General features: G+C 43.5%; 5 protein-coding genes across 8 annotated transcripts in view; 2 read left to right on the top strand and 3 right to left on the bottom strand.

Annotated features, from left to right (window-relative positions):
- The first annotated feature begins 3104 nt into the window (after nucleotides 1-3104).
- LOC124070555 (olfactory receptor 5B17-like) lies at nucleotides 3105-6094 on the top strand. The gene has a single exon (XM_046410559.1). The coding sequence runs from the start codon at nucleotides 3108-3110 to the stop codon at nucleotides 4056-4058; it is 951 nt and encodes a 316-aa protein (XP_046266515.1). The 5' UTR covers nucleotides 3105-3107; the 3' UTR covers nucleotides 4059-6094.
- A 2497-nt stretch (nucleotides 6095-8591) lies between these two features.
- Nucleotides 8592-12532, bottom strand: mat2b (methionine adenosyltransferase II, beta). 2 transcript variants are annotated; one of them, XM_046410553.1, is made up of 7 exons: nucleotides 12350-12532; nucleotides 11268-11462; nucleotides 10634-10748; nucleotides 10367-10519; nucleotides 10093-10286; nucleotides 9902-10015; nucleotides 8592-9748 (listed from the first exon to the last, which is right to left on the bottom strand). In XM_046410553.1, exons 1-7 carry the CDS (start codon nucleotides 12515-12517, stop codon nucleotides 9575-9577), a joined length of 1113 nt encoding a protein of 370 aa, XP_046266509.1. In that variant the 5' UTR covers nucleotides 12518-12532; the 3' UTR covers nucleotides 8592-9574. The 2 variants fall into 2 exon arrangements, with proteins under 2 accessions (XP_046266509.1, XP_046266510.1); XM_046410554.1 differs by lacking the exon at nucleotides 12350-12532 and adding an exon at nucleotides 11893-12091.
- A 578-nt stretch (nucleotides 12533-13110) lies between these two features.
- Nucleotides 13111-18413, top strand: prob1 (proline-rich basic protein 1). The gene is made up of 5 exons (XM_046410524.1): nucleotides 13111-13420; nucleotides 14764-15154; nucleotides 15240-15341; nucleotides 15417-15624; nucleotides 15875-18413. The coding sequence occupies exons 2-5, from the start codon at nucleotides 14813-14815 to the stop codon at nucleotides 17482-17484; spliced, it is 2262 nt and encodes a 753-aa protein (XP_046266480.1). The 5' UTR covers nucleotides 13111-13420; nucleotides 14764-14812; the 3' UTR covers nucleotides 17485-18413.
- A 137-nt stretch (nucleotides 18414-18550) lies between these two features.
- slc23a1 (solute carrier family 23 member 1) overlaps nucleotides 18551-27734 on the bottom strand; it is a 27753-nt gene continuing 18569 nt past the window's right edge. Inside the window, exons 1-15 of one of the 3 annotated variants that reach the window (XM_046410526.1) lie at nucleotides 26087-26110; nucleotides 25458-25508; nucleotides 24244-24417; nucleotides 23757-23914; nucleotides 23584-23672; nucleotides 23433-23500; nucleotides 23140-23321; nucleotides 21475-21595; nucleotides 21049-21205; nucleotides 20814-20961; nucleotides 20632-20737; nucleotides 20399-20528; nucleotides 20174-20317; nucleotides 19997-20092; nucleotides 18551-19890 (exon numbers count right to left, since the gene is read on the bottom strand). In XM_046410526.1, coding sequence (XP_046266482.1) covers nucleotides 19661-19890; nucleotides 19997-20092; nucleotides 20174-20317; nucleotides 20399-20528; nucleotides 20632-20737; nucleotides 20814-20961; nucleotides 21049-21205; nucleotides 21475-21595; nucleotides 23140-23321; nucleotides 23433-23500; nucleotides 23584-23672; nucleotides 23757-23914; nucleotides 24244-24417; nucleotides 25458-25508; nucleotides 26087-26095 — 1863 coding nt within the window. In that variant the 5' untranslated portion in view covers nucleotides 26096-26110 and the 3' untranslated portion in view covers nucleotides 18551-19660. Of the gene's footprint in view, nucleotides 19891-19996; nucleotides 20093-20173; nucleotides 20318-20398; nucleotides 20529-20631; nucleotides 20738-20813; nucleotides 20962-21048; nucleotides 21206-21474; nucleotides 21596-23139; nucleotides 23322-23432; nucleotides 23501-23583; nucleotides 23673-23756; nucleotides 23915-24243; nucleotides 24418-25457; nucleotides 25620-26086; nucleotides 26111-27734 lie in introns of those variants that run through there. The other 2 variants (XM_046410525.1, XM_046410527.1) reach the window with 2 other exon arrangements.
- LOC124070565 (deoxycytidine kinase 2-like) overlaps nucleotides 20145-27734 on the bottom strand; it is a 29880-nt gene continuing 22290 nt past the window's right edge. The window contains exon 9 of the transcript XR_006845203.1: nucleotides 20145-20173. The gene's annotated coding sequence lies outside the window, so the exon portion shown is untranslated. The remainder of the gene's footprint in view (nucleotides 20174-27734) is intronic.

Raw genomic sequence — 27734 nt, 5'->3', positions numbered from 1 at the left:
ACTTTAGCTAGCTAGATCTTCTAGAGTCACTTATACTCAGCTGTATGCTTCCTGTCTGAGTACTGATAGAAGGTTAATGTGGTCTGAAACTCCCTTTCACATCAGAAATCAGAAATCAGAAAGACTTTATTGCCATTGTAAGGGAAGAGGTTTCACATTACTAGGAATTTGTCTTGGTGGTTGGTGCATACATAGAACGTAACAAGTAACATATAATAGAAGAATAAAATAAAAATAAAATAAAATAGAACAAGGTAACACAAAATAAAATAAGATAAGTAAAATAAATATGTTTCTGGAGGTAGTCCAAAAGTGAGATGTGAGAAGTGAGTGCAGGGTGGAGTATAGTGCAAGTGGGTGAAGTAAACAGTGCAACCACAGTCCAACCACAGTAACTATGTTAACAAATAATTTAGAAAATGCACTGAGAATTTAGTGATATCTCATCAGTTGTGGTGTTGATAATAAAATAATGTTTAGTTTAAGGGAGTTATATGAAAGCCGTTGACTTCAGCCTCTCCAGTAGCTCTGTCCATCTCTTCCCAAACAATTGTGTTTTTTCATCTTTTTGTACACAATCACATTGTGTAAGTGTATAAATTTTATCTATCCTATCCCATATCTATATGGTGCAAGTGGAAAGGCAAAGAAGCAGTGGTATCAAGTGGTATCAAGAATTTCCCTCCAGGGATTAATAAAGGAATTCTGATTCTGATGTATCCTTGTTTATTCAAGGGAGAAGCTTCTCCAACTCCAGGGAAACACAGCAGTAAGAAGGAAGGAGGGGGACTCACAGTGTACGTGAACAACCGATGGTGCAACCCTGGGCATGTAGCTGTGAAGGAGATGAGCTGTAGCAGAGACGCGGAGCTGCTAGTGGCGAGTCTACGCCATTCCCCTCTCAAACCGCTCAACACCCATCCCCATGCTAATGGGTCCCCTTCCCCCTCAATCCACTCGATACTCACCCCCCAACGCCAGGACACAGACGCAGCCCCCATCAACATCACTTGTTACCAGGTCAGCAGGGAGCTGAAGAAACTCCACCCCAGCAAGGCAGCCAGTCCCGACAAGGTGTGCCCGAGAATGCTCAAGGCCTGTGCTATGGAACTGGAGAAGCCCCTCCAGCAGGTCTTCAACATGAGCATTCACCAGGGTAAGGTTCCAACCCTGTGGAAGACATCCTGTCTTGTCCCAGTCCCCAAGAAGCCATACCCGAGACAGCCCGACGACTTCAGACCGGTGGCCCTAAAGTCACACCTGATGAAGACACTGGAACAGCTGATTCTCCACCACCTTAGACCCCAGGCCTGGCACACCCAGGACCCCCTGCAGTTTGCCTATCAGGCAAAGGTAGGGGTGGGCGGCGCCATCCTGTACCTGCTGCGCAAGGCCCACTCTCACCTGGATAACAGGAGCAGCGCGGTGAAGACCATGTTCTTCGACTTCTCCGGCGCTTTCAACACCATCCAGCCCGCTGTTCTGAGAGACAAGTTGCACAGAATGAGAGTGGACTCACACCTGATCTCCTGGATTGTGGACTACCTCTCAGAGAGACCGCAGTTTGTTAGGCTGGGTGGCTGCATGTCTGAAATCCTGCTGAGCAGCACCGGAGCACCTCAGGGAACAGTGCTCTTCCCGGTCCTGTTCACACTCTATATGTCCGATTTCCAGTACCAGTCGGAGCTCTGCCACACGCCTCCCACCCTCTGCACAGGACTCTGTTCATTCAGAGCTGGGTGTCACCCATGTAGCAGTGGAAATGGATGAAAAAATTTGGAAAAGATTACCTTACCCACAAAGTAAAGAGGTGACTCACAGGATGCCACACAAAGGGAAGGTCTTGAGTGGACAGCCATACACTCTGGCTGGCTCGACAGGAAAGAGTTGGCTTCGTCAGTGGTCCACCATCTTCGTGTGATGTGCCAACCTCCCGAGAAGCACTTGTTGCACCCACACTCAGGTGCAGCGACAAACCAAGGTCAGAGCGGACGGTACACTAACCTCCTCTGTCAGGACAGGGAACAAAGGTGGTTGATTGCCATAAGCATCAGGGGGAGAGACCAGTAGAAGAACAAGACAGTCTGTTGTGAGAATATCTGACCAAGATGTTAGCTCCAGGAAGTTGGGTTGTGGGAGATGAGCTACTACATGCTGGTCTCTGACCTCTGATGAAGATGTTCAGTTTGGCTGTTGTACTGGCGGTGAAAACTGGCAAAGAGGCTGACACTGGCACCAAAAAGAAGAGCAGGATGATTTCCAGAATAGAGAGACAAACTGGGAACTCCAATCGGACACCACATCCCTTGGGAAACCACTTAAAAGAAAAATGTAGGACAAAACTACCTCTGCCACTTCCTTGAATGAAGTGGACCGTTCAAGAGAATCAGCACTATAATGTGTCTTTGTACTTTTGATTGTGATGAGTTCAAACAACTGTATTTATATTTATTCATAACAAAATCCATGAAAAACATTGTTTTTTGTTCAAAAATGTTAGCATAACACTTAAGAAAACTCCCAGGTTGATTTAGTTTATTTTTTCCATCCTTATTACCAAATTTAGGGTAAATCAGAAAGTCGCAGTGTTTTGCTGCCATGATGAAAAACAAAATCACCACTACATGTACGTGAGCCATAGAAAAAAATAAGAGATAAGGGAAAGATAAGGGTAAACATGTGAAATCAAACTCTGAAGGGTAAATTGATGAGATGTATTCTTAAACTTTGTGAGAGTATTGCTACTTATTGACACTTCTGTGGCCACGACACTGATACCTTGATGTTACATCACACATTACCTAATGCTAAGTGAGTCCCCTGACGTTGCTTCTTTAAAAAAAGGTTTGAGACCTTATCTGCTGCTGCTCAGTACTAACTGCTTCCAGTGATCAGACAAGACGGGTGTCACAAACAGGTATTGATGTATTACAAGCAAGCTGCTATCTTTACATTATTTGTGGAACATTTCTAACAGAAGAGTTTGTGTTTGCTGTTCAGCCACTGTTGTCTTTTAATACATCAAGTATCTCTGATATCTAGATTGCCAAGACTTTGTCAGTATCCTAACGCTGACAGGATATTGTTCTACTTGTTATTTCAGGCTGATGGAAAACTACACGTACAACAGCTTCATACTTCAGATAGAAGGGTTAAAGGTCTCAAAGGATTCCATGTACCCTGTTTTTTTCTTTTTCCTCATTGCCTACATTGTTATAATGGCTCTGAATATAGGCATTTCAATTATAATTTTGATTGACAAGAACCTTCACCAGCCTATGTATGTCATTTTCTGCAACCTGTCAGTCAGTGACATGATTGGTAGTACTAATATTGTGCCCCGTTTGCTTGCGGATATTTTAGTGCCTCCATCTCAGCGTCTCATCACTTATTATCAATGTGTGGTCCAAGCTTTCATTTCACACTTGTTTGGTACAACTTCCCAAACTGTGCTCATGATTATGGCCTATGACAGATACGTGGCCATTTGCAATCCACTGCACTATGCTTCCATAATGACCACCAAAATGGTGATTAAGCTGACAGTTGCTGCTTGGGGAGTGGCCTTCGTTTTGGTGGGGATTCTGCTCGGTCTGACCATACGTCTCAACCGATGCAGGACTGTGATCATGAATCCTTTCTGTGACAATGCTTCCCTGTTTAAGCTCTCCTGTGAGAGTGTGTTGATCAATAACGTCTATGGTCTCACTTATACTGTAGTGTTGAAAGCCGCCTCTATAGGCAGCACAATTCTCACATATGCTAAGATAACAATGGTCTGCATGAGTGGTAAAAACAAGTCTGTGAACAAGAAAGCCTTGAAGACCTGCAGCACTCACTTGGTTGTGTATCTGATCATGTTGATCAGTGGATTTATTGTCATTATTCTGCATCGTTTCCCTCAATACGCAGACTACAGAAAACTTGCCACCATTTTGTTTGTGATTGTCCCTGGCAGCCTTAACACCATTATTTATGGGGTGCAGTCTAAAGAGATAAGAAAATTCTTATATGAAATGTTTCATAAGAACAAGTGCTTTGCATTGTGTAAAAAATAAAAGTTTACCTTATCAATATGTAAATAAATGTATGTAGATGAATGACTGCAAGGGATTCAACTTATGTTTATAAATGAAATGATAAAACATGACATTGATTCAAACAATATGAACAGCTTTGTTGTAAAGGTCGAACAAAATGTGTTGATCAACACAATACAAACACAGAAAGGGCATAAAGATATAAAAAGTTAACACAAAGTTTCGGAAATAGCTACACAAGGTTATAATTAATATCCTATGATATGGCCAAATGAGATAATTTTCAATTTTAAGATGACTGAAATTCCACAGAAATGGGGTACATGTCTATTTTTCTATCTCACCCTGAGTGTGGGAGAGACTGAGTGATTGAGAGAGACGAGCTCAAAACACCAACTGCCAGGACTATGATGTAACATAAAGTTAAATAGTAGGTAGAAAGCTCTGTTATGGCCTGTGCCATCATTGTTTATCACAAGTAAAAATGTACTGTAACTTGGGAACAACAATTTGTTACCACATGGCCTGTCTTCTCAATCTCTCACAAAGTTAACATTGCATTACCTACAGGCATCAAAATATTAACTAAATTAGGTAGCTTGCAAACCTAGCCAGGTGGCACAAAGCTGGCGAGAAACTGAAACTAGCTTCCTGAAACACAGCTTACAGTATATAGCCAATATTCATAGCTAATATTTGCTGAATCTCTTGGCTGAGGGGTCAAGAGATTTCTGAAGGGCTTTGGTACAGAAGCATATTGCTAACTTTAGCTAGCTAGATCTTCTAGAGTCACTTATACTCAGCTGTATGCTTCCTGTCTGAGTACTGATAGAAGTTTAATGTGGTCTGAAACTTCTTCCCTCACATACAACCACAGTAATTATGTTAACAAATAATGGACTGGGAATTTAGTGATATCCCATCAGTTGTGGTGTTGGCTGGTTTTGAAATAAGACCCAGAGTCCTCTTTGTGTGAGAGAGAGACCAGATTGAGTAAAAATGTTATCCTTCATTCACAGAAGTAATTCTGTGCCGGACAATAGACATCACCAGTGAATCTGCTAATTAGCCTACTAACAGAGCTCTTTTATGGAGAGCCAGTTCACTTCCTATTGATGTCATTGTTCTGAAATGGGTTGCAATTCAGCAAGAGGGCATACACAAGGTCATTCTCAGTGAATGGAGCTAAATGGCTAAAATAACTACTTAAACCTACTAGACAATAAGCCCAAATTTTATTTTAGTTTTTGCAAATATAGTGTCAATTATATATCAGAACTGAAAATAAAAAATGCTAATGTCAGTTCATTTTTCTTACAGGGAAGATGGTTTTGTCCATTAAGTGCTAGCATTTTGCTCATGTATGCTGAATGGTCGTTTAAGGATTTACAACTCGTAATGTTACATTACAGTAAGATAATTTCAATTACCATTATGTAAACATAATGACAATAATACAGTTTCAGTTATTGTCTGTACTACAGTCCTTATGTATTTTTCTAATAGCTACAGTACTCGTTAGACGTGTGGTTAAAACAAAACAAAAACTTTTTTTTTTTGGTTCCAGCTGTGTCCATGGTAACACCCGTCACGTATCAATTGCTTGTTTGAAGTGGGAAACCACAATGGCAAATGCCATAAACTGGCACATGATGCCACAAATACTTACAGAAAGGCGTTTCACTACAAAAATGCTGTGAAAATCTAACCTAATCCTTTTTTTCTACCACTTAGATAGATAGATAGATAAATACTTCATTGGTCCCGAGGGAAATTCTTATACCAAACTTATACCAAAAAACATAATGGAAATGATCGAAAAGTTTTTTTTCACCCCCTAAAAGTTCCTTGGAGTGCACATCACAGAAGACCTCACGTGGACCACAAACACCACCTCCCTGGTCAAAAAAGCACAGGCACGACTCCATTTCCTGCGGAGGATGAGAAGAGCTGACCTCCCCACATCTGCACTCACCATCTTCTACAGGGAAACCATCGAGAGCATCCTGACCAGCAGCCTCTCTGTCTGGCAGGCAGCTGTCTAGCTGCAGACAAGAAGGCACTACAGAGGGTGGTGAGGACTGCAGAGAAGATCATCAGATCACCACTACCAGCCATTCAGGACCTCTACACCTCACACTGTTCCAGAAGAGCAATGACCATCATCAAAGACCCCACTCACCCAGCACATAAACTGTTCTCCCTACTACCATCAGGGAGGCGCTACCGCAACATGTGGTGCCGCACAAGCAGACTGAGAAACAGCTTCTTTCCACAAGCCATCAGACTCATCAACACACTGATGAACACTCCATGAACACTTCACGACATGTCACTTGCACTTTACTCTCTGCACCTTACATACTGCATCCTACTGCACATACCGGTATGTCCATTGACTGTACTTCTGCTGCTATGACTGTGTGTGTGTGTGTGTGTGTGTATTTTTATTGTACATAGTTTTATCAGGATGCTGTCCTTTTACTGCACACTGTGTGTGCCTGTTGTGGGTGTATGTGTATGGGTGTGTGTGCGTGTGTGTGTGGGTGTGTGTGTGTGAAATTATTGTCACTGTCTTACCTACATGTTTAGTTTTAGTTTTAGTTTTTAGTTTTTACTGCACATTGGAGACTGGTCAAACGAAATTTCAATTTTCTGTGCTAACCCCTGTTACATAGATCTTTGACAATAAAGTACACTTTGACTTGACTTTGACTTATATTTTGGGGCTACAGCTCTTTTACTGCCTAGTAATAAAATGATCGTGATGATGGCCCAGGTTTAAGTCATGCCACATGACAGGTAAAAAGAATCTCCACGCGCCTCAGGACCTGGGGACCACAGCCGCAGTGATTTGCAGTTAACCGCAGTGACATCATTGTATCACTGTACAAACTATATCATGTTATATTCTATATACAATAACAATGCTGTAGTTATTTCATAGATAATTTAATAATTACCATCATAGCTAACATTAACTATGACAGCCCACACTAGCAAACGTTAACTTTGACGGCTGACTTTAGCTCATGTTAGCTAGGACAGCTAACAGTATGTAAGGTTAACAGTAGCACAGCTCTGCCAGACCAGCCTGACGTCCTTGTAAAGATAACTATAATCCAGCCACAGTAGAGACTAACGGATGAACATACTTGCGGTTTGGGAGTTTCAGGTGAACTTGAGGAAACAACTGTTGTATGCAGTTTGGAGATGACCTGATGTTTCCTCATTAGAATGTAGATTACATGTAAATCTCACTCTCTTTGCCACTTCCTTCCAGAGCAGCGGCAGAAACTTGAAACCAGCGATACTGTTTAAAAAAAAAAAAAAGGAAAATTCACCTACATTAAGTAAAAATCACTTAAACCATGTAACATTTTAAAACACAACAAAATATGTGTAAAAGACTGTCTTTGGGTTTGAACCCCTGTCTGGTGTGCACATTTAAACACTGGATCCAAGAGCCATTTCAAACGTTTTATTAGGACAGGTTGACTTAGGGTGTTTGGATGAGTGGATGAATGGATGAATGGATGATTTTCTAAACAAAGGAAAAATATATAATCACATACTGCCATGCATGCCACACCAGCTTAAATGAACAAAGGAAAACAATTATCTTACATATTTATGCATCCATCAGAGGATGAGGGGAGTGCTGCTCTATATCACCCCATCTACATAAAGAAACAATTAACATACAACCAAGTTACTTTAATGGTACTGAATTGTGTAAAATAAACTCAAATATAAGCAGCATCATGAAAACAAGGAGCAGATAACATAACACAACTTACTGGTGTGGCAGCATGGCAGGGAACAAAGGGAGTCTGTGGAGAGCACACAGCCTCTTAATACTTCCTGGTCTCCTCCCCTGCACATGTGAGCACCACCCCCCACTGCGTGTCTCATCACCACCTGAGATTCTTTAACAATATGACAACATAAAATTAAATAATTTTTTATGTGTTTCTCAGTTAGCTTTTCAGTGCCAATACAACTCGAAGTTTTTCAAAGTCTAGTTGAAAAAGTTTAGAAATTCTAAATTCCAATGTCACTGTTTTAGCCACATACCCAGCAATCACATAAAACCTTGAATGATTACCCTTGCAAATTTCCCCAGGTCAAACCAGCGAATGATTGGAATATTATCCAAAATGTCTTGTTTTGTCTACTTGTTTGGTTTGGTCTGTCCAAAAAGCAATTAGTTTGGTCTATACCTGCTCCAATTGGAAAGTGTCATGAGATAACTTTGGCTTTGATCTGGTGCTATAAAAATAAATTGAATTGAACCCAAAAGTGTTTACATTTGAGAATGAAATGTCATATTAAATAAAGTATTTTTAAAGGATCACAGACATCACTTATGTCTTCATGTTTGATTTCTTCACTGATTGTTTCAGACCTGAAACAGTATGATTTTGTTGTCAGCTTTAAGACACAAACAGATCATGGCTCCGTTTATTTTTGCTTTTTACAACAAGATTTTCTTTTTTGAGTCTTCTTCACGAAAGTTTGTTTTGAATGAAATCAAAACAAAATCTCAGATTCAGTATTTCAGTTGTTTAATGTCATTTACATCAACTACGACAGAATCACATATGTGTATAATTGACAGCTTTTACATCAAATATCCAAAAGCAACAGCTGAGGTTTGTCCACTGCCGTACATCTTAAGTTGCGTTGACTCCTAAAAATGGATTTTAGTTGCGTACGTTGAACCAGTTTCATTTTTATTTTTTAACTCTAATGAAAGGACTAGAGAATAAATTGTGAATGTCTCCAGTGCGGACTAATAAGCATATCTTATCTTAAATCAGTAGTTTCAACATTTTGAATGATGATGTCATTCCTACAAAAACTAAATAAAAATAGACATTAGATTTAACACAAACACTTTGCACACAGGTGTCTTCCAGATTAAATTGGTCTTGTTTGTTCACCACATAAACAACAACCAGTCAGAATAAAGTCCAACAATAACCAGAACTAACTGATAACTTGAACCTGCAGACAGAACTCAGGGTTTCATGACTAATCACAACATACATATATCGTAAATATATTGTAAATACTGCGAACATATCAATACATCAGCGTATATCAGTCCACCTATCTTGCTCTCAGTAATACCAGTTTCTTTCTCTCTGTTACTGCTGTCTCACCTCAGGTTCCACCTGCATGGTTGCGTGTGGTCTATGACAGCTGTCAATCAGCAGGTGAACAGTGACATCACCGTGGTTTTTTTAAAATTGGTCCACTTCATGTGCCAATTTAGGTGAACTTGCTAACATTATCAGGTAATAAACATACGAGCTGCTGAGCGTACCTAAACGCATCATCAGACAGTTTGGAACATTACGGAATATGGACAGAAGGACGGGTTCTGTCAGCCTGGGTTAGTGACACCTCATTTATTTACTATGATGTCATCAGCCTGCAGGGGGCGGAGCCTGAAATGTGACACACTTTAAGAGAGTCAATGGAGGAAATGTCTACGTTCCTTTCACCTGTCTCTACCTGTCTGCATGTCAGTGGAAGACGGTCTGTCTCCAGCGTTTGTCAGGTGTGAACGGCCACAGACAATCGACGATGGCCGAGGTGAATGGTCGTGGTTCAACGCTGAGGTTCAGAAGCTCAAGACGAGAACAGTTTAACTGACTGTTGTTTGGACGAAGAGTTGATGCTGGCAGCTGCTCCGTCAGCTGCAGAGAGAGAGACATGAGATGTTATTATGACAGGACGACAGCTGCACTATACAAGACCAGCAGCCGTGTTGATATAACGCATCGGGTCAGACCTTACATCAATACAACGTGGAGGATTATCAGTCGACATACTGATGAACGTATACTTACAGGTATGAGGTGGTTGGACGGCAGGTTGAAAGCCTGAGCCATCGCAACAGCCATCTCATATTTGGTCATCTGCTCTTTGGACGAGAAGTGAAAGATTCCTTTGATAGATGGGTCCTAGAGAAGAGACACACAGGTGGTGAGACAGGCAGAGGATGAGACTGTCAGACGGGTTTGGACGGACGGCTGTGCACCTGTCTTGCTCTCTCTGACAGTTTCCTGCAGACAGCTGCTACGTCTCGGGTGTCGGTGGGGAACCTCTGCTGGCAGTGATCCAGAGTGCAGCTCTCTGTTGCCTCCTGGACTTTGAGCCACAGTGATGTCACCGCACTCTCAGACACCGACTCCACCTCCCCAAACAGAATGGGCACCCGCAGCACCACGGCACCTGAGACGCAGACAGACAGGTGACAACACAGACAGGCCCCAACAGACAGGTGAGATGCAGACAGATAGATAGACAGGTACCTGGACAGTGTCTGAGTGTCTCTCTCTCTCCCTCCAGTTTGCTGCGTCCATAGACATTGAGGGGATTTGGACTGTCGTCCTCTCCGTACGGAGGATTCCTGCCGTCGAACACGTAGTCCGTGCTGATGTAGAGGAAGAAGGCGCCGCACACAGCTGCATTGAAACATGACACAGACATCACGGTTTAACTTTTCAGTTAAATACACAGAAGTTCCACAGTAATAAAACTGGGGAAGTTTCTAATGACATCACCAGGTGATCACCTACCTGCCTCTTTGGCGAGCGTGCTTGTGGAGTGCACATTCAGGTTTACAGCTGCTTCAGTGTGTCTCTCCACAACATCTGGACGTCTCTCTGCCGCACAGTGGATGATCACATCAGGCTGAAACACAGAAGTTCACTTAAAATATAAGTAACTTATCAAACATAGTAATATTTAAATGTTTTTCATCATTCACTGAAGGTAAAACCAAAATCCATTTTCTGCTTCTATCTGCTTCAGCATCTTCCAGCTCCCTCTGCGGCGTCCCCAGGCAGGATGTTACATATAGTCTCTGCAGTGTCTTCTGGCTCTTCTTCACTGTCTTGAATTTCTCCCGGGATCAGTAACGTATCTATCTATCTATCTTTGCTGTTGCACTGCAGCATATGTTGGCACCTCGTTGGACTGCATCTAAATCTTCCTGAAGTAAATTATAAAGCCACCATATTCATACAATAAAATGTTATCTGATCTGTATTAGACAGCAGTCAGTCTGAGTTTACATGTCCTGTAAGTTTAAACTGTAAATGTAAAGTAAAGTTTCAGTGGGACTGATTACATGACCTTCACGTTATGATCATGCTGACAAGGCCTGCACTGACTCTCTAGTAACGTTCAGTGTAGTACAGTGTGACGTACTTTGTACTCATGCAACAGTCCTCTGACGGCATCCTCGTCTGTGAGGTCACAGCGTAAGAAGCGGGGCCTGGCTCTCCTGTATCCGGTCCCAACAACCAACCAGCCGCTGTTCTGAAACTCTTTGCAGACGGCTCGACCCAGAAGACCCGTTGCCCCGGTAACTAGTACCCTCGGAGACGGGACCATAGCCTCTTCCTGGAGTAAATAGTGATACATCAGTACTTTCCGTTAGAATGTCGTGTAACTGATTACAAATCAGATCTAATATCTGCCACCACACCTGCAAAAACGTCATGTTAGGAACATTAGTGCTCGTTTAGTTGTACGGAATAAAATAATTTAAACGCTTGTTTATTTTCTGACGTGTGAAAGTGAGGACAAAATGTAAAAAAGTGCTCTTCTAGTGACGACAACTTCGATATTGTTGCAAAAGAAAAGTCAAAAATGAAACGACGGCAACGACTTATTCTATCCACAGTCAGAGATTTCTCCAGCATCGTTTCCAATATTCAACGTTAAATCTACTAGCGTTTAAATGAAAAAAAAGAGGATTAAAAAAACGCCAAGACGTTCCTGTTCCAGGCGCACCTCCCTCCGTTATCCGTTAGCATTGTTAGCCGTTTACCTGAACCAGCTCCACGCGGCCCGGGCTGAAGATAATCCTCAGTTCGGCGCCTGCGCGGCTCATCTCTCCTCTGTCTGATATATTGATGATATCTATTACTGATCAATGTCGATTACTTGGCGCCTCTCTGATTTTCTGATGCGCAGTTTATGTTTCTTCCGCTTCCGCTCTCACGCGATCAGCTGTTTGCCGTAAAGCAGCTGTCGCGATGATTCTGCCGTAGAGCAGCTGTCGCGATGATTCTAGCCGGCTAGCACACATCTCAGAGAAGAAAAACGGAATGACAAAAAATAAACAGACATTGAAACGACTTGGTTTCTGTTTGTCGATGCGAAGCGGATCAGGCTGGAGCTGAAACCTGGATGAAACTGATCTGAGACCTGATCAACACATTTATATTTTATTTCTCGCAACACAGTGATTGAAATGAAGCGTAAAACACAAAGTGTGCATTTACCTCCGATTTTCTGAAGCCGAATCCGGGCATCTGATTCAGGACCAGCGCAGAGACCAGCAGAGACAAATACAGAACCTCCCACTGCAGCAGAGCAGTTTGAATAATCCGTCGCTCCTCCTCTTCTTCTTTCTCTCCTTCTTCTTCTTCGTGGTATTGCGTTACTGCCATCTTCTGGAGTGAGTTAACTCCTACAGGTTTTCGTTATCAGTCCTGCTCCCTTCAGAGAGCTCACCTTGAGGTGGAGGCACAGAGGTGGAGTGTGGGTGGAGCTGACGTGAGCTGAATGACACCTGGTTGCTGACAGCCAGCAGCTAACTGTCACTTAAAGTGACCACACCCTTAATCACTTTAAGTCTTAATATAATTTTAATGAGTGAGTTATGTAAAAATTCACCCTCCGTACAGTCGGCGTGAACAGGGAAATCAGCCTCAGCGACACACACCGTTATTGTACCAGGCTGTAGCTCATTCTAACATGAAGTCTAATGGAGAACAACCTGCTTTTGGAGACAGCCTCAAGTGGCCATTGGAGGAACTGCAGTTTCTGGCATTTGAGTGTTTTCCAGCCCCAGAGGCTGCCCCGATACGCACGCACGCACGCACGCACGCACGCACACACACACACACACACACACACACACACACACACACACACACACACGGGGGGGGGGTCAGTCAAGCTGCAGCCTCGTCTGTCAATCACCTCCTAAAATAGAAAGCTGCAGTCAGATACTGACTCTCTCAGTCTGTTTATCTCTGTGTCTCTTGACCGGCCTCTCTCTCTCTCAGCCTGTGGTCTGTTATCAACACTCTCTCTCCTCCAGGACGGTGGGTGTCGATCACACCGACACTGAGACAAACTGAGTTCAAACTGAAACAAACAGGATCACACACAGGCCACTCTGCCAGTTTAATCTTAATCAGTGAAACAACTGACTGAATCTTCAGGACCAGGACCAGATACTGGACTAGACATAATCCTGGACTCTGAACATCAGCCTCACCTATAAACAGGAACCAGAACCAGGATCAACGTGTTCTTCAGCAGATCCTGATCCAGAACCTTCAGATGTAAGAATCAGATTCATCTTTATTAACTATGTGAACAGTGCAGAGCAACAGACACAACAGACAGTAGAGGGGACTTTATGGACACACTTGTGTGAAAAAGTATATATATAGTTACTATATAGATACATATATAGTAACTATATAAAAAGTACCAAAATACAGCAAAGAAATAAATACTGAATGGATATATTTGGAGTGGACGTGTATAGAATGTCACATGTCAGTATACACCATGTTCAACCCATTTGTGCTCAGACAATATTTGGTATGATAGCATATCATGACCTGTCAATAAACACAGAGAACAGTGTAGACGTGAAAAAATAAAGCCAGTTATCACCCAGTGTAAATCTGAGTGAGATGAAAAGATTAAAAAAACCAGAAGAAGCAAGACCGAACGACATTCTGCTCTCGGGTATCAAATCGGAGATCCGCACTGAGGACTTGGTCTGGATTTCCAGCAGCCTAACATTCCTCAAAGGCCATGTGACCTGACAACAAAAAAACCTTCTTCTCTGTGTTGTGTTACTTTAGTGAAATGTATTTGTGTATGTGTATGTGTGTATGTAAATCTCCCAGATTAAATCATTATCAAACTGAATTTATAGAGTTTTAGATCAGATATGTCGAACATGCTGCCTCGTTTACTATAACCGGATCAGATGGTAGAATGCTGTCTGTCAGCTGTCTGAGCTGCCTGCTTTCTTTCTTAGTTTGTCAGGACAGAGGCCGTCGTAATAAGTACAAATTGTGAAGCCACTTGAGGCAAATTGTGATTTGAAATTTTTGGCTTTCTAAAGCTTGATGAGCAACAAGCGAAATAAAAACAAATGGGATGAAGATCTGCATTCAGTAACCTCATTCCGCTGAGCTGACAGACGTGCTGTCCACAGCTTTAAGACCACCTGTAATCAGGCCAGCCATCCTTACTGCTCTGTGCTCTGTCAGCACGTTGAAGCACGTTTATTTGATCGTTCAGAGTCCGGTCTGTAATGAGACGAGCAGCTCCGTCGGTCTCTGGTTGGAGTTGGACGGTTACTCTGTTATCTGAATGAAGGCAGTTTGGTGGTCATGAGATGTCTGTGCTCTGTCAGTAAACATCTCTCACTAGAGACCAGGATCTGCTGTATGTTCACACAACAGGCTTATAGATATTAACACAAGCTTCTGTTACTTTTCTTTCTTTCTTTTTGTTTGTTTTTACAATTCATTAACTTTAATAATCTTCAGCTACAGTCTGCTGTGGTTTTCTCTGAGTAGCAGATGACAGTTTCATCTGCACTGAGGTGGATTTGGGTCCACGTCTGTCTGTGTTCTCTTGTTTCATCTCATTTTCTCCACAGAGAATCAGAGAGACGAGCAGTTGGAATCAAACACATCAAACTGTATAACATGAGCGCCGGACTGGACGGAGGAGGAAGAGGAGGGAGGAAGTTCTTCCTCAGCAGTCACCGCTGCCCTGAAGTCGAGCTGCTGCCTCATCACAACTCTGAGACACAAATTCCTCCTGTGAAGAACCCAGAGATCACCTGTAAAGGCCAGTCTGTGGCTAATTACCTGGATGTCTCTTCGTCCCGTGGCTCTGAGGGAGAGGAGGAGGATGGCAGCATCAGCGAGTGGTCAGAGGAGGATCTTTCCCTCCACTTCTCTCCCTCCGTCATCCTCCCATCGGATGATGAAGAGTCTGATCCAGAGAGCAGCTTTGAGTGTGTCGACATAACCGTGGACACGCAGGTGACTTTCACGATCAGTTAACTGACTTACAGTTGGATTTTGTTTTATTTTCACATTATTGCAAGATGTTAAATCTGTCATGCAGGTGAAAGGCCGGGAAGAGAAGGGGCTAAAGATGGTCCCAAAACGACAGATTCAGCTGAAGAAAAAAGATGCTGAAGACATCATCGAGAAGGAAAATTTACAGGTATGACTCCTAGCTGTTCACCCTTCAGAACCTGTCTGTCTGCTTGTCTGTCTGTTCACCTCTCAACATGTCCAGGTGTTACTGAAGGACAGACCTCCTGAAGGGACAGTCGCCAACAGTGAGGTGTCAGCCAATGAGCTGCTCTGCCCCATCGTCCGTCACAGGCCCGATTTGTTGCTACGTCAGCACAGTATGCCCGCTTCCCTCCACGCGCACTCGGAGACCAGCGGTGATGTCGACAGCTGCGGGGTCTACAGGGGCCTGGTTGCAGGGGCCAGTCAAGGTAAAAATACCTGTGCCTATCAGAAACACTTACCACCTGTCTTTATCTGTAAGAAGCTCCGCCTCTCACCTGTAAAGATAGAAATCTAAATAAAGAAGTAGCTGATTAGATAAAAAGGTTCAGTTAACCTCCAACACCTTGTTCAAGTAAAGTTTAGATGTATAACACTTCCTTTTCACAGTCTGGAGTTGGGATCAGGTTTCAGTATAAAAACAAACACAGTTTTTCTCTTGTTTGTTGTTGTTTTCAGGGTTTCACATTGGAGGAAACTCAAGGCAGAGACTGCAGAAGTCTTTCTCTTTGGATGAAACTAAAACAAAGATGGCGTCCTGCATCATTAAAAGCGTTCTGTCTAAGAAGATGCAGGCAGAGGAGAACAACTCCAAAACCTCCTATCTGCAGAGGAAACCTGTAGTGTTACCCAACCTCCCCCAGCCTGCAGACCAGCAGAGGGTGAGGGAGGGGGGAGGAGGTAAAACGGGTGGTGGTGTGACGAAAGCTCCAACTCATGTGGTGAGAGACATGAGGAGTTTAGTTAAAAACACCTACAGCCTCTCGTTCTCCACAGCACCGACAACGACACCTGAGAACAACAAGACAGCGAGCTTCAAGGTGATGGGTCAGGAAGGAAGCCCCCCTCCCACCTACCAGCAGGCTGTGGGGGTCAAAGGTCATGATGAAACAAAGAGGAGCTTTCAGACTGCAGTTTACCGCCACTCTCTAAACCGATCACAAGACAAAAGCCAGAGCAGCAGATTCAGTTGTCCAGTCACACAGCAGAGACGAGGCAGCGAGCCGGTACTTAACAGAAGTAAAGTGGATGATGTCACCTGGCCAGGCATGTCGTTAGATCCGCCCACTGACTCACCTGTCAACACTGACCCGTCAGAGCTCAATCACAGCCAATCAGAGAGAGCTGGAGGTGAGAGTAGACAGGAAGGGACCTCCTTCACCCACTCTGCACTCATCCAGCCTCCCCCTCTTCCCCCTTCTACCTCCAAACACCTAAAGGGGACCCATCATCTACTGTCTGTCCAGGAGCAGAACTCCATTCTTGGTGTGTCCTCTCAGCTTGCCCCCAGCACCTCCCAGCAGATCCTCCACTCATGTTTCTACACCCCTACTGCCCTGCCTACCTTCCCCCCCTCCCTTCATCCTCAGGTGGGGAAGGTCCGCTACATGCACAGCCCAGTGAGCTACATCCAGACCCAGCAGGCCCCCCCACCTGCTCCCACTTTCCATCTCCTGAGGAGGACTGAGGAGAACCAGAGCAGCTCGACTGGAAACACGTCTGACCAGCACGACCACTTTACCAGGACCTGCTCACCTCAACAGACCAGGACCAGAGGAGACCAGGAGAGCAACAGCAACACAGAAACACCTGCAACGCAGGAGCAACATGAGCAGCAGAAGCAGCAGCAGCAATTTCTGTGTAACATTCAGGGTTTCTTACCTGCACAGGTGGGTAGTGATTTACTTGTTGGCATGACAGGGTCCACTGCAGGACCAGGGGCCCTCCTCAGTGGGCCCGGTCACATAATGTTAGACCCACAAAATGGGCAGTGCTTCTATGTGGACACGCCCCCGAAGCCTCAGAGGAAGATGCTGCTGGATCCAGAAACTGGTCAGTATGTCCAGGTGTTCCTCCCTGCATCCAGCTCCACCCCAAACAACAACGTATTCTCAGGGCGCTTTGTGAACCCCGCCCCCTTTGCCCAGTCTGTGATAAACCCCGTGCCCACCGTCCTGTCAGTGATGCAATTCCAGCCAGCTGTTGCTGTGTCCTCCCTGTACGCACCCCCATGCCTCCCCTTCACCCTGCACACACCGTCAGCAAACTTTGCACATACAGCCCCGTGATGACATCACAGTCAGTATGATGCCAGGTAGGATGACAGAACATCTAAATTCACCTGCAGTTTGAGTGGAGACAAGGCCAGACATGAATTCTTCTTTAATCTTTAATAACTTCTTATTGTGACTTTTATTTTGAAAGTCTCCTCTCAGTCGGGCTGCAAAAGCTGTGATGATGCAAGTCCACATGATGTACAGTGTTTTGCTGTCATCTGATGGGTGTTTGGTGGTACCATAGATTACAAACTGTCCCATGATGATCTGTTCTATTTAACCAAAAATTACAGACAGACTCTTGTCCTGGAAATCAGTGTTTAATAGACTCCTTTTCAAGAGGTTAGAAAAACATTTGGCACACTTTGGGTACTTTCAGTCAAAGTCCGCCTGGTTCTGTCCATATTAAAACCTTTGCAGAATCCACGTGTTTCGTGTTAATTCTATCTGCTGGGGAACAGCTGTAGATGAGAAATTGCTGAATGAATTCGGTGGCATCTCTGTGCTTGGGATCACTGCTATCATGTTCTTTTTGTCTAAAATAAGTTTTAGTTGTTCATTTCTTCTTTTGTTTGACACGGTTTACTCAGGCACAATGACACTCACAACATTACTGACCCTGAGGTAGTCAGTGCAGACCCCCTGCAGTTCCTGTTTGAGGAACACAATGAGGTGAATGATGCCCCCACCTGGTCTCCTCTCACCTGTATGAGCGAGGTGGTTAACACCACGCAAGGCCCCATAGAGACAAGCATCATGGGATAGCTGGTGAGCTAGCGGTACAACACCAGGGCTCTCAAAAAACATAGAAATTCAAACAGTACGCACATCAGGACAACCACATTTCTCTGGTATCCCTCTAGAGGTGCAAAGTGGTATTACAGACAGGACGAGCTAGCTGGTTAGCATGCTAACTACAGTAGATATCTCTGCTGTACAACGCAGACACATCTCTGACATAACATCAACACTGTTGTTTCTTCACAGTCTGTTGATATTAGTTAAGTTTTTAATGTTTTAAACCAAAAATCAGGTCATATCTGACAAATGGTACACATAAACATAGACATACAAATAATTGTCATAAAAATGAACATTTTAATTAGGATTTGAATTCATGATGGTCATTCTTGAATTATGACACACATTTTAAAAATACAAATACTGTTAATTTGGTGTTCCACAGGTTTCTGTACTGGGAACCAGGTTTGTTTTCTGTTTTTTTCTGGCAGAAAAACTGCACTGACTGTACTGAACTTAAGGGTCTTTAAGATTTACTACCAGAATTTATTGAAGTCAAAATGTTTGATTTCAAGATTTAAGCTTCATGAAACTAATTTCACTTCTATTTTAATTTAAAACATCTTTGTGTCAACTAAAAGATGATTCATAAACGCAGTTGTTGTTATTAATAGTTGTATTGTTTTAGTTTTCCTTTTGATTTTCTGTCTCACTTATGAACACAATTATTTCTAAACATGTAACACTGCCTGAAATACGTATAAATGTGCTGCTGTCATTCATGTAAAAAAAAGTTTTCTCACTTTTTGCACAATTTTCTGCCACAAAGTGTTTTTTACAGTGTTCTCTCTTACATGTGTAATAATAAAAATGCTATTTATTTTTTGATGTTAATAAAAAATGAATGAAATGTAAAAACACGTTTCTCATTTTCTTGAACAGTTTCCTGGGGTTTCCAGAGCTGCTGCTTTATCCTCATTCTGTTTTAAATGTTTCTTTAAGGGAACTTCTGAAGGTCTCTGACGATGAAACAATCACATACGTTTGAAATACCCATGAGCCCCTGCTGCCACGGAGAAGAAGCCGGTCAGAGCTGTAATGTGGTCATTGGCTGGAAGTGAATTAATTTAAGCCACAGATTTTTTTCTCTGACTTCTGTCCTTCCATTTTCTGTCCAGCTTTGACTCTGACTAACACTAGTGTTTATCTTTTGTTCTGATGATCCAACCAGGAGAGTTTCATATTGATCCAACCTCTGACATCGTCTATGAGAAACATGAATGAGACCTGAAACACGTCACGCTGACATCATCAGCGCCACACATGAATTAAACTCAGACACACAAACGCTTTGTCCAGCTCATCTCGATTGTTAGTGAGCGCGTCTCTGACACGACTGTGGGTTTCATTTCACTAAAGTTCAATGACAAGTCTGATTCCCGCTCAGTCACACCTTGGTACTTGGCAGGTTGCTGTCAGCAGCTTCCTCCTCCACTTCCAGTTTGGGCGGTGGGCTGTCAGACTCCCGGAAACCTCTGAAAGAGGGGCTGATGGGGAACCATCTGAGCCAGCGAGTCCTCCTGATCACACCCATCCCCAGAGGAAGATCATAGGAGGAAGAGGAGGAGGAGGAGGAGGAAGATTTCCACTGGACTAAACCTCGCTCTTGTCTGGAACCTGAAAGCACACACACACACACACACACATTTCACTCACAACATCGCCCATGGTGAAAGTTGACAGAGTGTGCGTGTGTGTACATGTGTGTGTGTGTGTGTGTTACCAGGTATTGTGTTGTCGAGACAAAAAGCCAGAAAACCTCCAACAAACATCTCAGTGGACAGAAGCACCGTCAGGATCTGATCCAGTTCTGCCAGGCCTGAACACACAAAACTGATCAGGATCTAACAGCTGCTCCACACACACACACACACACACACACACACACACACACACACACCTGTGTTGATGGAGTTGGGGTGGGCATCAAGGTATGTCGGCAGAGTCAGACCAAAGAACATTGAGAAACCAAGAACAAAAAGATTTCTGGACGAGTTCAGATCCACCAGCTGCAGGTTAGACAGTCCAACAGCAGTGATCATGCCTGAGAAACACCAACACACCTGGATTATTATTACATCACTAACACATCTGTATTCACACGTCACCTGTGGCCGTGACTCACCAAACAGTGTGCAGAACATTCCTCCGAGGATCGGATCCGGCAGTGAGGCGAACAGAGCAGTGAACTTCCCGACTGATCCCAACAGGAACATGATGCCTGCGCCATACTGCACCACCCGTCTGCTGCCCACCTGCACACAGGGTCAACGAGTTAAGCATCCATCCCATCACCTGACAGCAGAGAAGTGCAGGAGCACTAGGTGGGCTTTCCCAGGTGGGCATGGCCTCAGTTACCTTGGTGATGCCCAGAACACCTATATTTGGACTGGAGGAGGTGGAGCCATTTCCTGTTCCTAAAAGACCAGCAATAATGCAGCAGACGCCCTCAGTGAAGATTCCCCTGGAACAAACAAAACCCATCAAATACCTGTGTGGGCAGGGTGTGTCAGGAAAGAAAACATTACTTCCTGTCCCACCTGTTGATTGCATGCACCGGAGGGGGTGGGGCTCCAGACAGACGTGCGCAGGCGTAATAATCGCCAATGGACTCCACAATACCTGCCATGGTGGCGCTCAACATTCCCAGCACCCCGGCAACAGTTACCACTGGCAACCCCCACTGGCCTATGAGAGCAGAAGCAACGAGTCAGTTTTATGTGACTAGATGTTCTGTGAGAGCAGGCTGTGACTGGCCGACTTCAGGCTTCTTACAGGGGTAGGGGATTCTGAACCAGGGCGATGAACCCATTATGTCACCACGGGCGTCTGTTCGGGCCTTGTGTCCATAGCGATTGGGGTCGCTCGGCAACAGGTTGGTCAGAGTGAAAATGTAGCTAATGAGCCAAACCAGCATGATGGCGAGGATGATCTGAGAGAGAAGTGAGAAACCAAATATGACTTTTTGTCTTTAAAAGTTCAGAGAATGAAATATCCCATGCTTTCAGACAAAGGGGACTCTGCTCACCGGAACACCTCTTTAACTGTCTAAAAGACATCCAGTGTTGGATGGTGCAGAACATCTTTCAAATGAATGAGAACCAAACTCATGCAATCATGTCTGGCCCTCCCAGCTCTGTCCCCAGCCTAACAGTCACCTGACACTTCACCTGCTGTGGTTTCTGTTAGTGTTTTATTTACAGGGAACATTTTGAAGATCTGGACTCTGGTGGAGGTCAGTCCTTTCCTCCTGCTGTAAACAGGAACAGGAAGTGATGTGCCTCTCAGGTACTGCGCAAACAGCACAATGAGCAAAATACACCTGCAGAGAAACAGAAAGAGAGACAGCTGTCTGTCTGCTTATCTGCCAAATGGGTTGGAGTTCATGTACAGTACTGTGCCAAAGTCTTAGACCACCATTAGATTTGTTGTGGATGTAGGTTCACAGTCATCCGGGTCATGGTAGCTGAAGCCTGGGTGAGAGCTGAAATGTCTTCAACAACCTACAAGATATCCGGTTGCCTTCGCTTCTAGCATTTCAACTACCATTAGATTAGTTGTTTTAGCAATGCTATAAAACTCTGTATTAGGATACAGAAGGAAAATGTGCACGCAAGCTTTACATATGTATGTCATATGAGTTTAACTCATTGGAAGGTTTAAAACCAACTTTCAGTTGTACCATTCTATTCAAAATGCCAAAGATCACAGAATATGACAGACATAAAACCATGATTTTGTATCAGCACGGACACCCTCAAAGGGAAATCAGCTAACAAACTGGATACTCAAGCTGTTTTAAAGAAATCTGAAGAATCAGGTGGTCGGAGGTCAGGGACTGAGGCCAAGAAAACTTCTGATGAGACATTTCAAAGAGTTTCTTCTTTGAGAGATGAGGAGAAGAGCATTAAGGACCTGGCTCGGCAACTGGCAGCTTCATCGGGATGCCGAGTTGACCCTTCTACAGTCCTGAGAAGCTTGATCAGGTGTGGTCTGTGTGGAGAGGTAGCTGCCAAATGACCACTTTTTTGGAAAGGAAGCAGAGTGAAAAGGCTAAGATACACTAAAGCTCATAAAAACTGGAATGAAGATCAGTGGAAAAGAGTGTTATGGAGTGACAAATCCCAGTTTGAAATTGTTGAGTCCAGTCGTCAGCAATATGTGAGAAGAAGAGTTGGAGAGAGATGGAGGAAGGAAACATGGTGGAGGGCTTGTCCTGGTTTGGAGCTGCATTTCTGTCAGTGGTGTCGGTGATATTGTCCGAATTGATGGGATTGTGAACGCTGAGAAGTACGGACAGTTTTAAGTCACACTGTCACACTGGCACACTGTCAATGCAGTGAAATCATGTTTGGAGAGACAAACAGCTGATGAAATACTGACAGCCATGTACTGGCCTCAACAGAGTCCAGACCTGGATGTTATGGAGGCGGTATGGATCACATGGACTGAGAAAGAAATCAAAGACAGCCTAACTCTAAAGAAGAACTCTGGGAAGTGCAGGAAGAAGCCTGCTAAATTACACCAGAAGATTACTTTAGAAAACTTCACGACAGTCTCCCCAGAAGAGCTCAACATGTGCTCATTGCCGAGGCAGGTCACACTAAACGCTGACTTTTGCCTCTAGAACCCATTTTGTTCTGTGCTTGTGTACATTTTGCTTCCACATTTCCTGTATTTTGTGTTTGTATCTTAATAAAGAGCCCAAAAAAGAAATATGGATGGTCATTAAAACTTTGCTAAAGCAACAAATCGGTGGCCTAAGACTTTTGCACAGCACCATATATTCAGTTGAAAAGCGGAAAAGAGACAGAAAAAAAGATCTCCAGGCAGACAGAAGGACAGGAGGGCAGACAGGTGTCTCACAGCGCCGACAGGCCCCAGTGAGACCCGGCTCGGTCTCCGGCTGTGCTGAACACAGACAGGCCGATCAGAGAGACAGTTGGAGTGATGGTGAGCGGGCCGATGTACTCCAGCAGCAAACCTGGCAACCCGCACAGACCAATCACGAGCTCGACAAGACTGGAAACGATGATGGCCCCCTGGATCTGAAACACACAAACAAATAAAGTGCATATTAATCAAGCTGCCAGAGAGATGAACAAAACTTCTCTGAAAATTCTAGCTCTGCCTTCTCTGTACTCATTATAATCCTGTACCTCTCTGATGCGTGGCTGCCAGATGTGTGAGGTGTCGAGTGGAAGACTCCAGTTCCCATAAATCTCCTCTGCAGAGGAAGAAAACAACAGATCACTTTATTGTCATCATCATCATCACGTTGTTGTTTAATTACACGACACATGGTCTCACCCTCGCTGGGACACCTCCAGCGGTCCAGACTGAGGATGGCTTGTGCAGGAATCAGGAAAGCAAAGGCACTGGCCTGAAACAGAGGAAGTCTGTACACAAACATACAGACGCACACACACCCGTCAGTGTCACTTGACTCCAAGCTTCCCATCTGACCCCCCCTCTGATCTCACCTGACGCCCACGGTGGTCTGGATCAGAGTTGTGAATCCAACAGTGGTGAAAATAGTTCCAATGAGCTGACTGATGGTGTTCTGGTCTCGACCGACACACATGGACTCAGCCAGAAGGAACGGCACGGCTACAGTCCCGCTGAAGCATGTCAGGTAGTGCTGAGGACAGATTGGAACTGGTGACAACAACACAGACCTCACTTCTACCTCACTTCTGATGGTCAGACTGGAGGAAACATGGCTTCTCCTTCACGTGCACCCAGCCTGCACCCACTGAGACAAAACTGTCCAAATACAATCCTCGAAAATCCCAGTTTAAAGCATCTCATCATCATTCATATCCAGAGTAAACCCAGTTCATACCCAGTCTACACCTAGCTGGCCCAGTTTAAACCTTGTCCAAACTGTATAATTGATACTGTATATACCAGTACAAATTTAGCAATCATTTTTTAAAGCCAGTCTAAACAGGCTGATCCCAGGTTTACCTGCAGTCCCAGTAGGATGCACAGGTACCAGGGTGGGACGTCTTCGATGGTGTAGATCATGTCTGACCCCGCCTTCAGCGCTGTTATTGGCTGTTTATTTTTTCTGTCCTCTCCCATTGGCAGGTCAACCCCGTCCAGCTTGTGGCCCCGCTCCTCTGCCACGTAGTCATGATCCTGATTGGACAAAGGGACACGCCTGTTACTGCAGGTAACTACATGGCTAGCTGAGCTAACTGTCTAACAGCAGCTAACATTGCCACCAGCTTTGCAAGTAAAGCCGTCTATCCATCAGGAAACTCACTGGGAATTCAAGCGCAGGCCAAGAGGGAAAACCAGAAAATATTTTGTCGAAAACTTCGAGCACGTTAATAATAAACAAACGACACCGTGACATTATATAAATATATATGACAGAAAATAAGAAAAAGCTTAAAAGGTTCAAAACATAAAAACATGATTTTTTAGCTGAGACACGATCAGAAAACCATCACTGTTGTTCATGAAGCCGTGGAAACTCACACACAGAAACACAGCAGCTGACACAACAACACAAAGAAGTCGTGTCGCACAGAAGATGTGTGTTTCACACACACAACCTCAGCTCAGGCTGACCTCACTCACTTTTACTATGAACAGCTGATGAGGTGCAAATCATCACACCACATGTATCAAAACTATACACACCTGTAAGTACTACTAATAATACTGTGATTGTAAGTCTCTGACTCCCATCAGTACTACAGGCTCATGAGGTTTACTGTCTCACATTTTTATGATAAACTTTGTAATTCATTTACAGTTCAGCTTTTTAACACACACACACACACACACACACACACACACAACCCTTTGAATGAATCATTGTCACATTGACCCAGAAGAAACATCACGTGACTGATATGCAGCACGACTGAAGGACGAGCAGCAGCCCTTTTGTTGTGTTTGTTTTATTTTAAATAAATAAAATAAATTAGATAACTACATCATCCAAACCTTTAGTTCTTTTTGAAGACATGACCCTGTTATGTGACCCTTAAAATATGTGTGCTGCTGATATTAGTACTAGTAAGTAGTATTGCTGCTAATACTGATGCTGAAGTTTTCCTTCATCAAAACGAGAGAAATGAGTTTGTTCACCTGTGCAACAGTCCACCCGTCAGTGAGGCAGAATGTTTCACACTCTATAATAAATCAATAATGAATAATCAGCTTACCTGACGGTCTTCCATTTCACCTGCAGCTCTTTCACGATCAAGCATGGAATACTGAACAGAGAGAGACGAGGGATAGTGAGTGTTCAGGTGAAAGTCCGCAGAGATGAACAACAGATTAACCATCACACACACACACACACACACACACACACACACACACGCCTCCATGTGACAGAAACTTACTCAAGTTCAAGTGTGTAACCCTGCAGTGCAGTTCATCACTGATTATAAATTACTGATTATTATCAGCAGCAGGTGATCTGTTAATTTTTAACAGGGAGGTGGAAGAAGCTTTGTCTTCCACAAATTATGAATAATTTGAAACTTTAAATTCTGTCTTTCTTTGTGTACAAAATCTTGCATTCGTGTGACTGGTTCAGCTCCTTTATGTTAATGTGACGTTATGATTATGTGACCGTGGATGCATAAACGTTAACAGCAGCATGACAGTAAAACCAGCAACATCTCAGCTGAGAAACAAAGGATTAAATCGTCATCAGTTTTTTAGCGCATGACTTTTTAATTTCTGAAATAAAATTAGGATGGAAATCAAGTGACTATAAAGACAAATCAGAGTATTTCTATTTTATATTATTTGTCTTGTTATTAAATTGAACTTTGAATTTAACCTCAGTCATTCGCAATGATGGCAAAATCCTGATCTTTATATTTTATTTTCTCCATCTGAACCAAACATATCTTCAGCTCTGCAGAAAAGAAAGAAATCATATTTGTAATCATATTTGTGTCTGCAATTAAATGAAACAATAAAAATAAACTAAAACGTTGAGGTGCACCGATCGATCGCTAACAAGCTCTTCACTGTGTGTGAAGAGGACACCAAGCTCGCAGTTTGCGACACATGTAAGGCCAGAGTGACCCGACAAACTTAATCAGACACTAAAAACACCGTCACCCAGCTGAACAGGCCCAGTTTGAAGGAACTAGCAAAGGAAAAGCAGCTACAGCCACAGCTACAGCTACAGCTACAGCTACAGCCACAGCTAAAGCCACAGCTACAGCTACAGCCACAGCTAAAGCTACAGCCACAGCTAAAGCCACAGCTACAGCCACAGCTAAAGCCACAGCTAAAGCTATAGCTACAGCCACAGCCACAGCTACAGCTACAGCCACAGCCACAGCTAAAGCTACAGCTACAGCCACAGCTACAGCTACAGCTAAAGCCACAGCTACAGCTACAGCCACAGCTAAAGCTACAGCCACAGCTACAGCTACAGCCACAGCTAAAGCCACAGCTACAGCCACAGCTAAAGCCACAGCTAAAGCTATAGCTACAGCCACAGCTACAGCTACAGCCACAGCCACAGCTAAAGCTACAGCTACAGCTACAGCCACAGCTAAAGCTACAGCTACAGCCACAGCTACAGCTACAGCCACAGCCACAGCTAGCCTGAGCTCAGACACAAGCCAGCAGCCTTTCTGGTCTTTCCTCAGTATGAGCTGTGAAAAGACCAAAGCAATTACAAGGAAAACTGAGGATGATCAGACGTTCTCCATAGTTCAGAGGCCTCAGAAATCTAATAAATTTATATGAATACTGCAAAATGATTAAAGAAACTGATATTAGTTTTGTTATATGAATTTGGTAAAGTAAAATAAAAAGCAAAATATGTCAGATAAAGTTAGGTGTACAGCTCATTTTCAGTTAATTGTTATTTGCAGTTCTTTCCAGAGGTAAGAGAGGAAAATGTAAAGTTTAACAATTGCTTTTATTATATGAAAGTAAAATTTTGCATTGAAGAAAAGTTGATTTTTGTTTGTATATTGTATATTATAGTTCTTAGAAAGAAAACTGGAATCAGCAAAAATCGGTATTGGCAGGTCACAATTACAGAAATATTGGAATCATAATCAGCCAAGAAAATTGCAATCGGTACACCTCTACTAACAAGCAAAATTAGTTCCATCCAACGCCAATCACTGATCAATAATCCAGCAAAACAGACTTGATTTCACACATGCAGCCTTTTTTTATTGCATTCACCATCTGGAGTTTATACACAATATTACAATAATGTTTGCTGTCCCTTATTTGCATCATTTTTCGATCAGAAAAATAAAAAACGTCTGTGAAGACGGATTCAAACCATAAAATAACCTTCAGATAACCAGTTCAGACCGGTTTGAACCAGTTCAGACTGCAGACCAGGACTGTTTCAGCAGCTCTTCATAAATCATGAAATCCCTCCTGAGTTCTAAGTCTGTAAATGTCTGTCCACTCAGGAAGACATCGGCCAAACAGGACAGGTACTGTAG

This window comes from Scatophagus argus, chromosome 14 (genome assembly GCF_020382885.2).
Source record: "Scatophagus argus isolate fScaArg1 chromosome 14, fScaArg1.pri, whole genome shotgun sequence".
In the NCBI taxonomy this organism is placed as follows: domain Eukaryota; kingdom Metazoa; phylum Chordata; class Actinopteri; family Scatophagidae; genus Scatophagus; species Scatophagus argus.
Note: the sequence above shows the minus strand (reverse complement) of the source record. Positions and strands in the feature narration are given on the sequence as shown.

Coding starts and splice junctions, on each gene's coding strand:
- LOC124070555 (XM_046410559.1), top strand. CDS start 3,108: ATGGAAAACTACACGTACAACAGCTTCATACTTCAGATAGAAGGGTTA.
- mat2b (XM_046410553.1), bottom strand. CDS start 12,517: ATGGCAGTAACGCAATACCACGAAGAAGAAGAAGGAGAGAAAGAAGAA. Junction 11,463..12,349: donor TCGGCTTCAGAAAATCGGAG/GTAAATGCACAC, acceptor TATTTACTCCAG/GAAGAGGCTATGGTCCCGTC. Junction 10,016..10,092: donor TGTCAGAGAGAGCAAGACAG/GTGCACAGCCGT, acceptor TCTCTTCTCTAG/GACCCATCTATCAAAGGAAT.
- prob1 (XM_046410524.1), top strand. CDS start 14,813: ATGAGCGCCGGACTGGACGGAGGAGGAAGAGGAGGGAGGAAGTTCTTC. Junction 15,155..15,239: donor ACATAACCGTGGACACGCAG/GTGACTTTCACG, acceptor TCTGTCATGCAG/GTGAAAGGCCGGGAAGAGAA. Junction 15,625..15,874: donor GGTTGCAGGGGCCAGTCAAG/GTAAAAATACCT, acceptor TGTTGTTTTCAG/GGTTTCACATTGGAGGAAAC.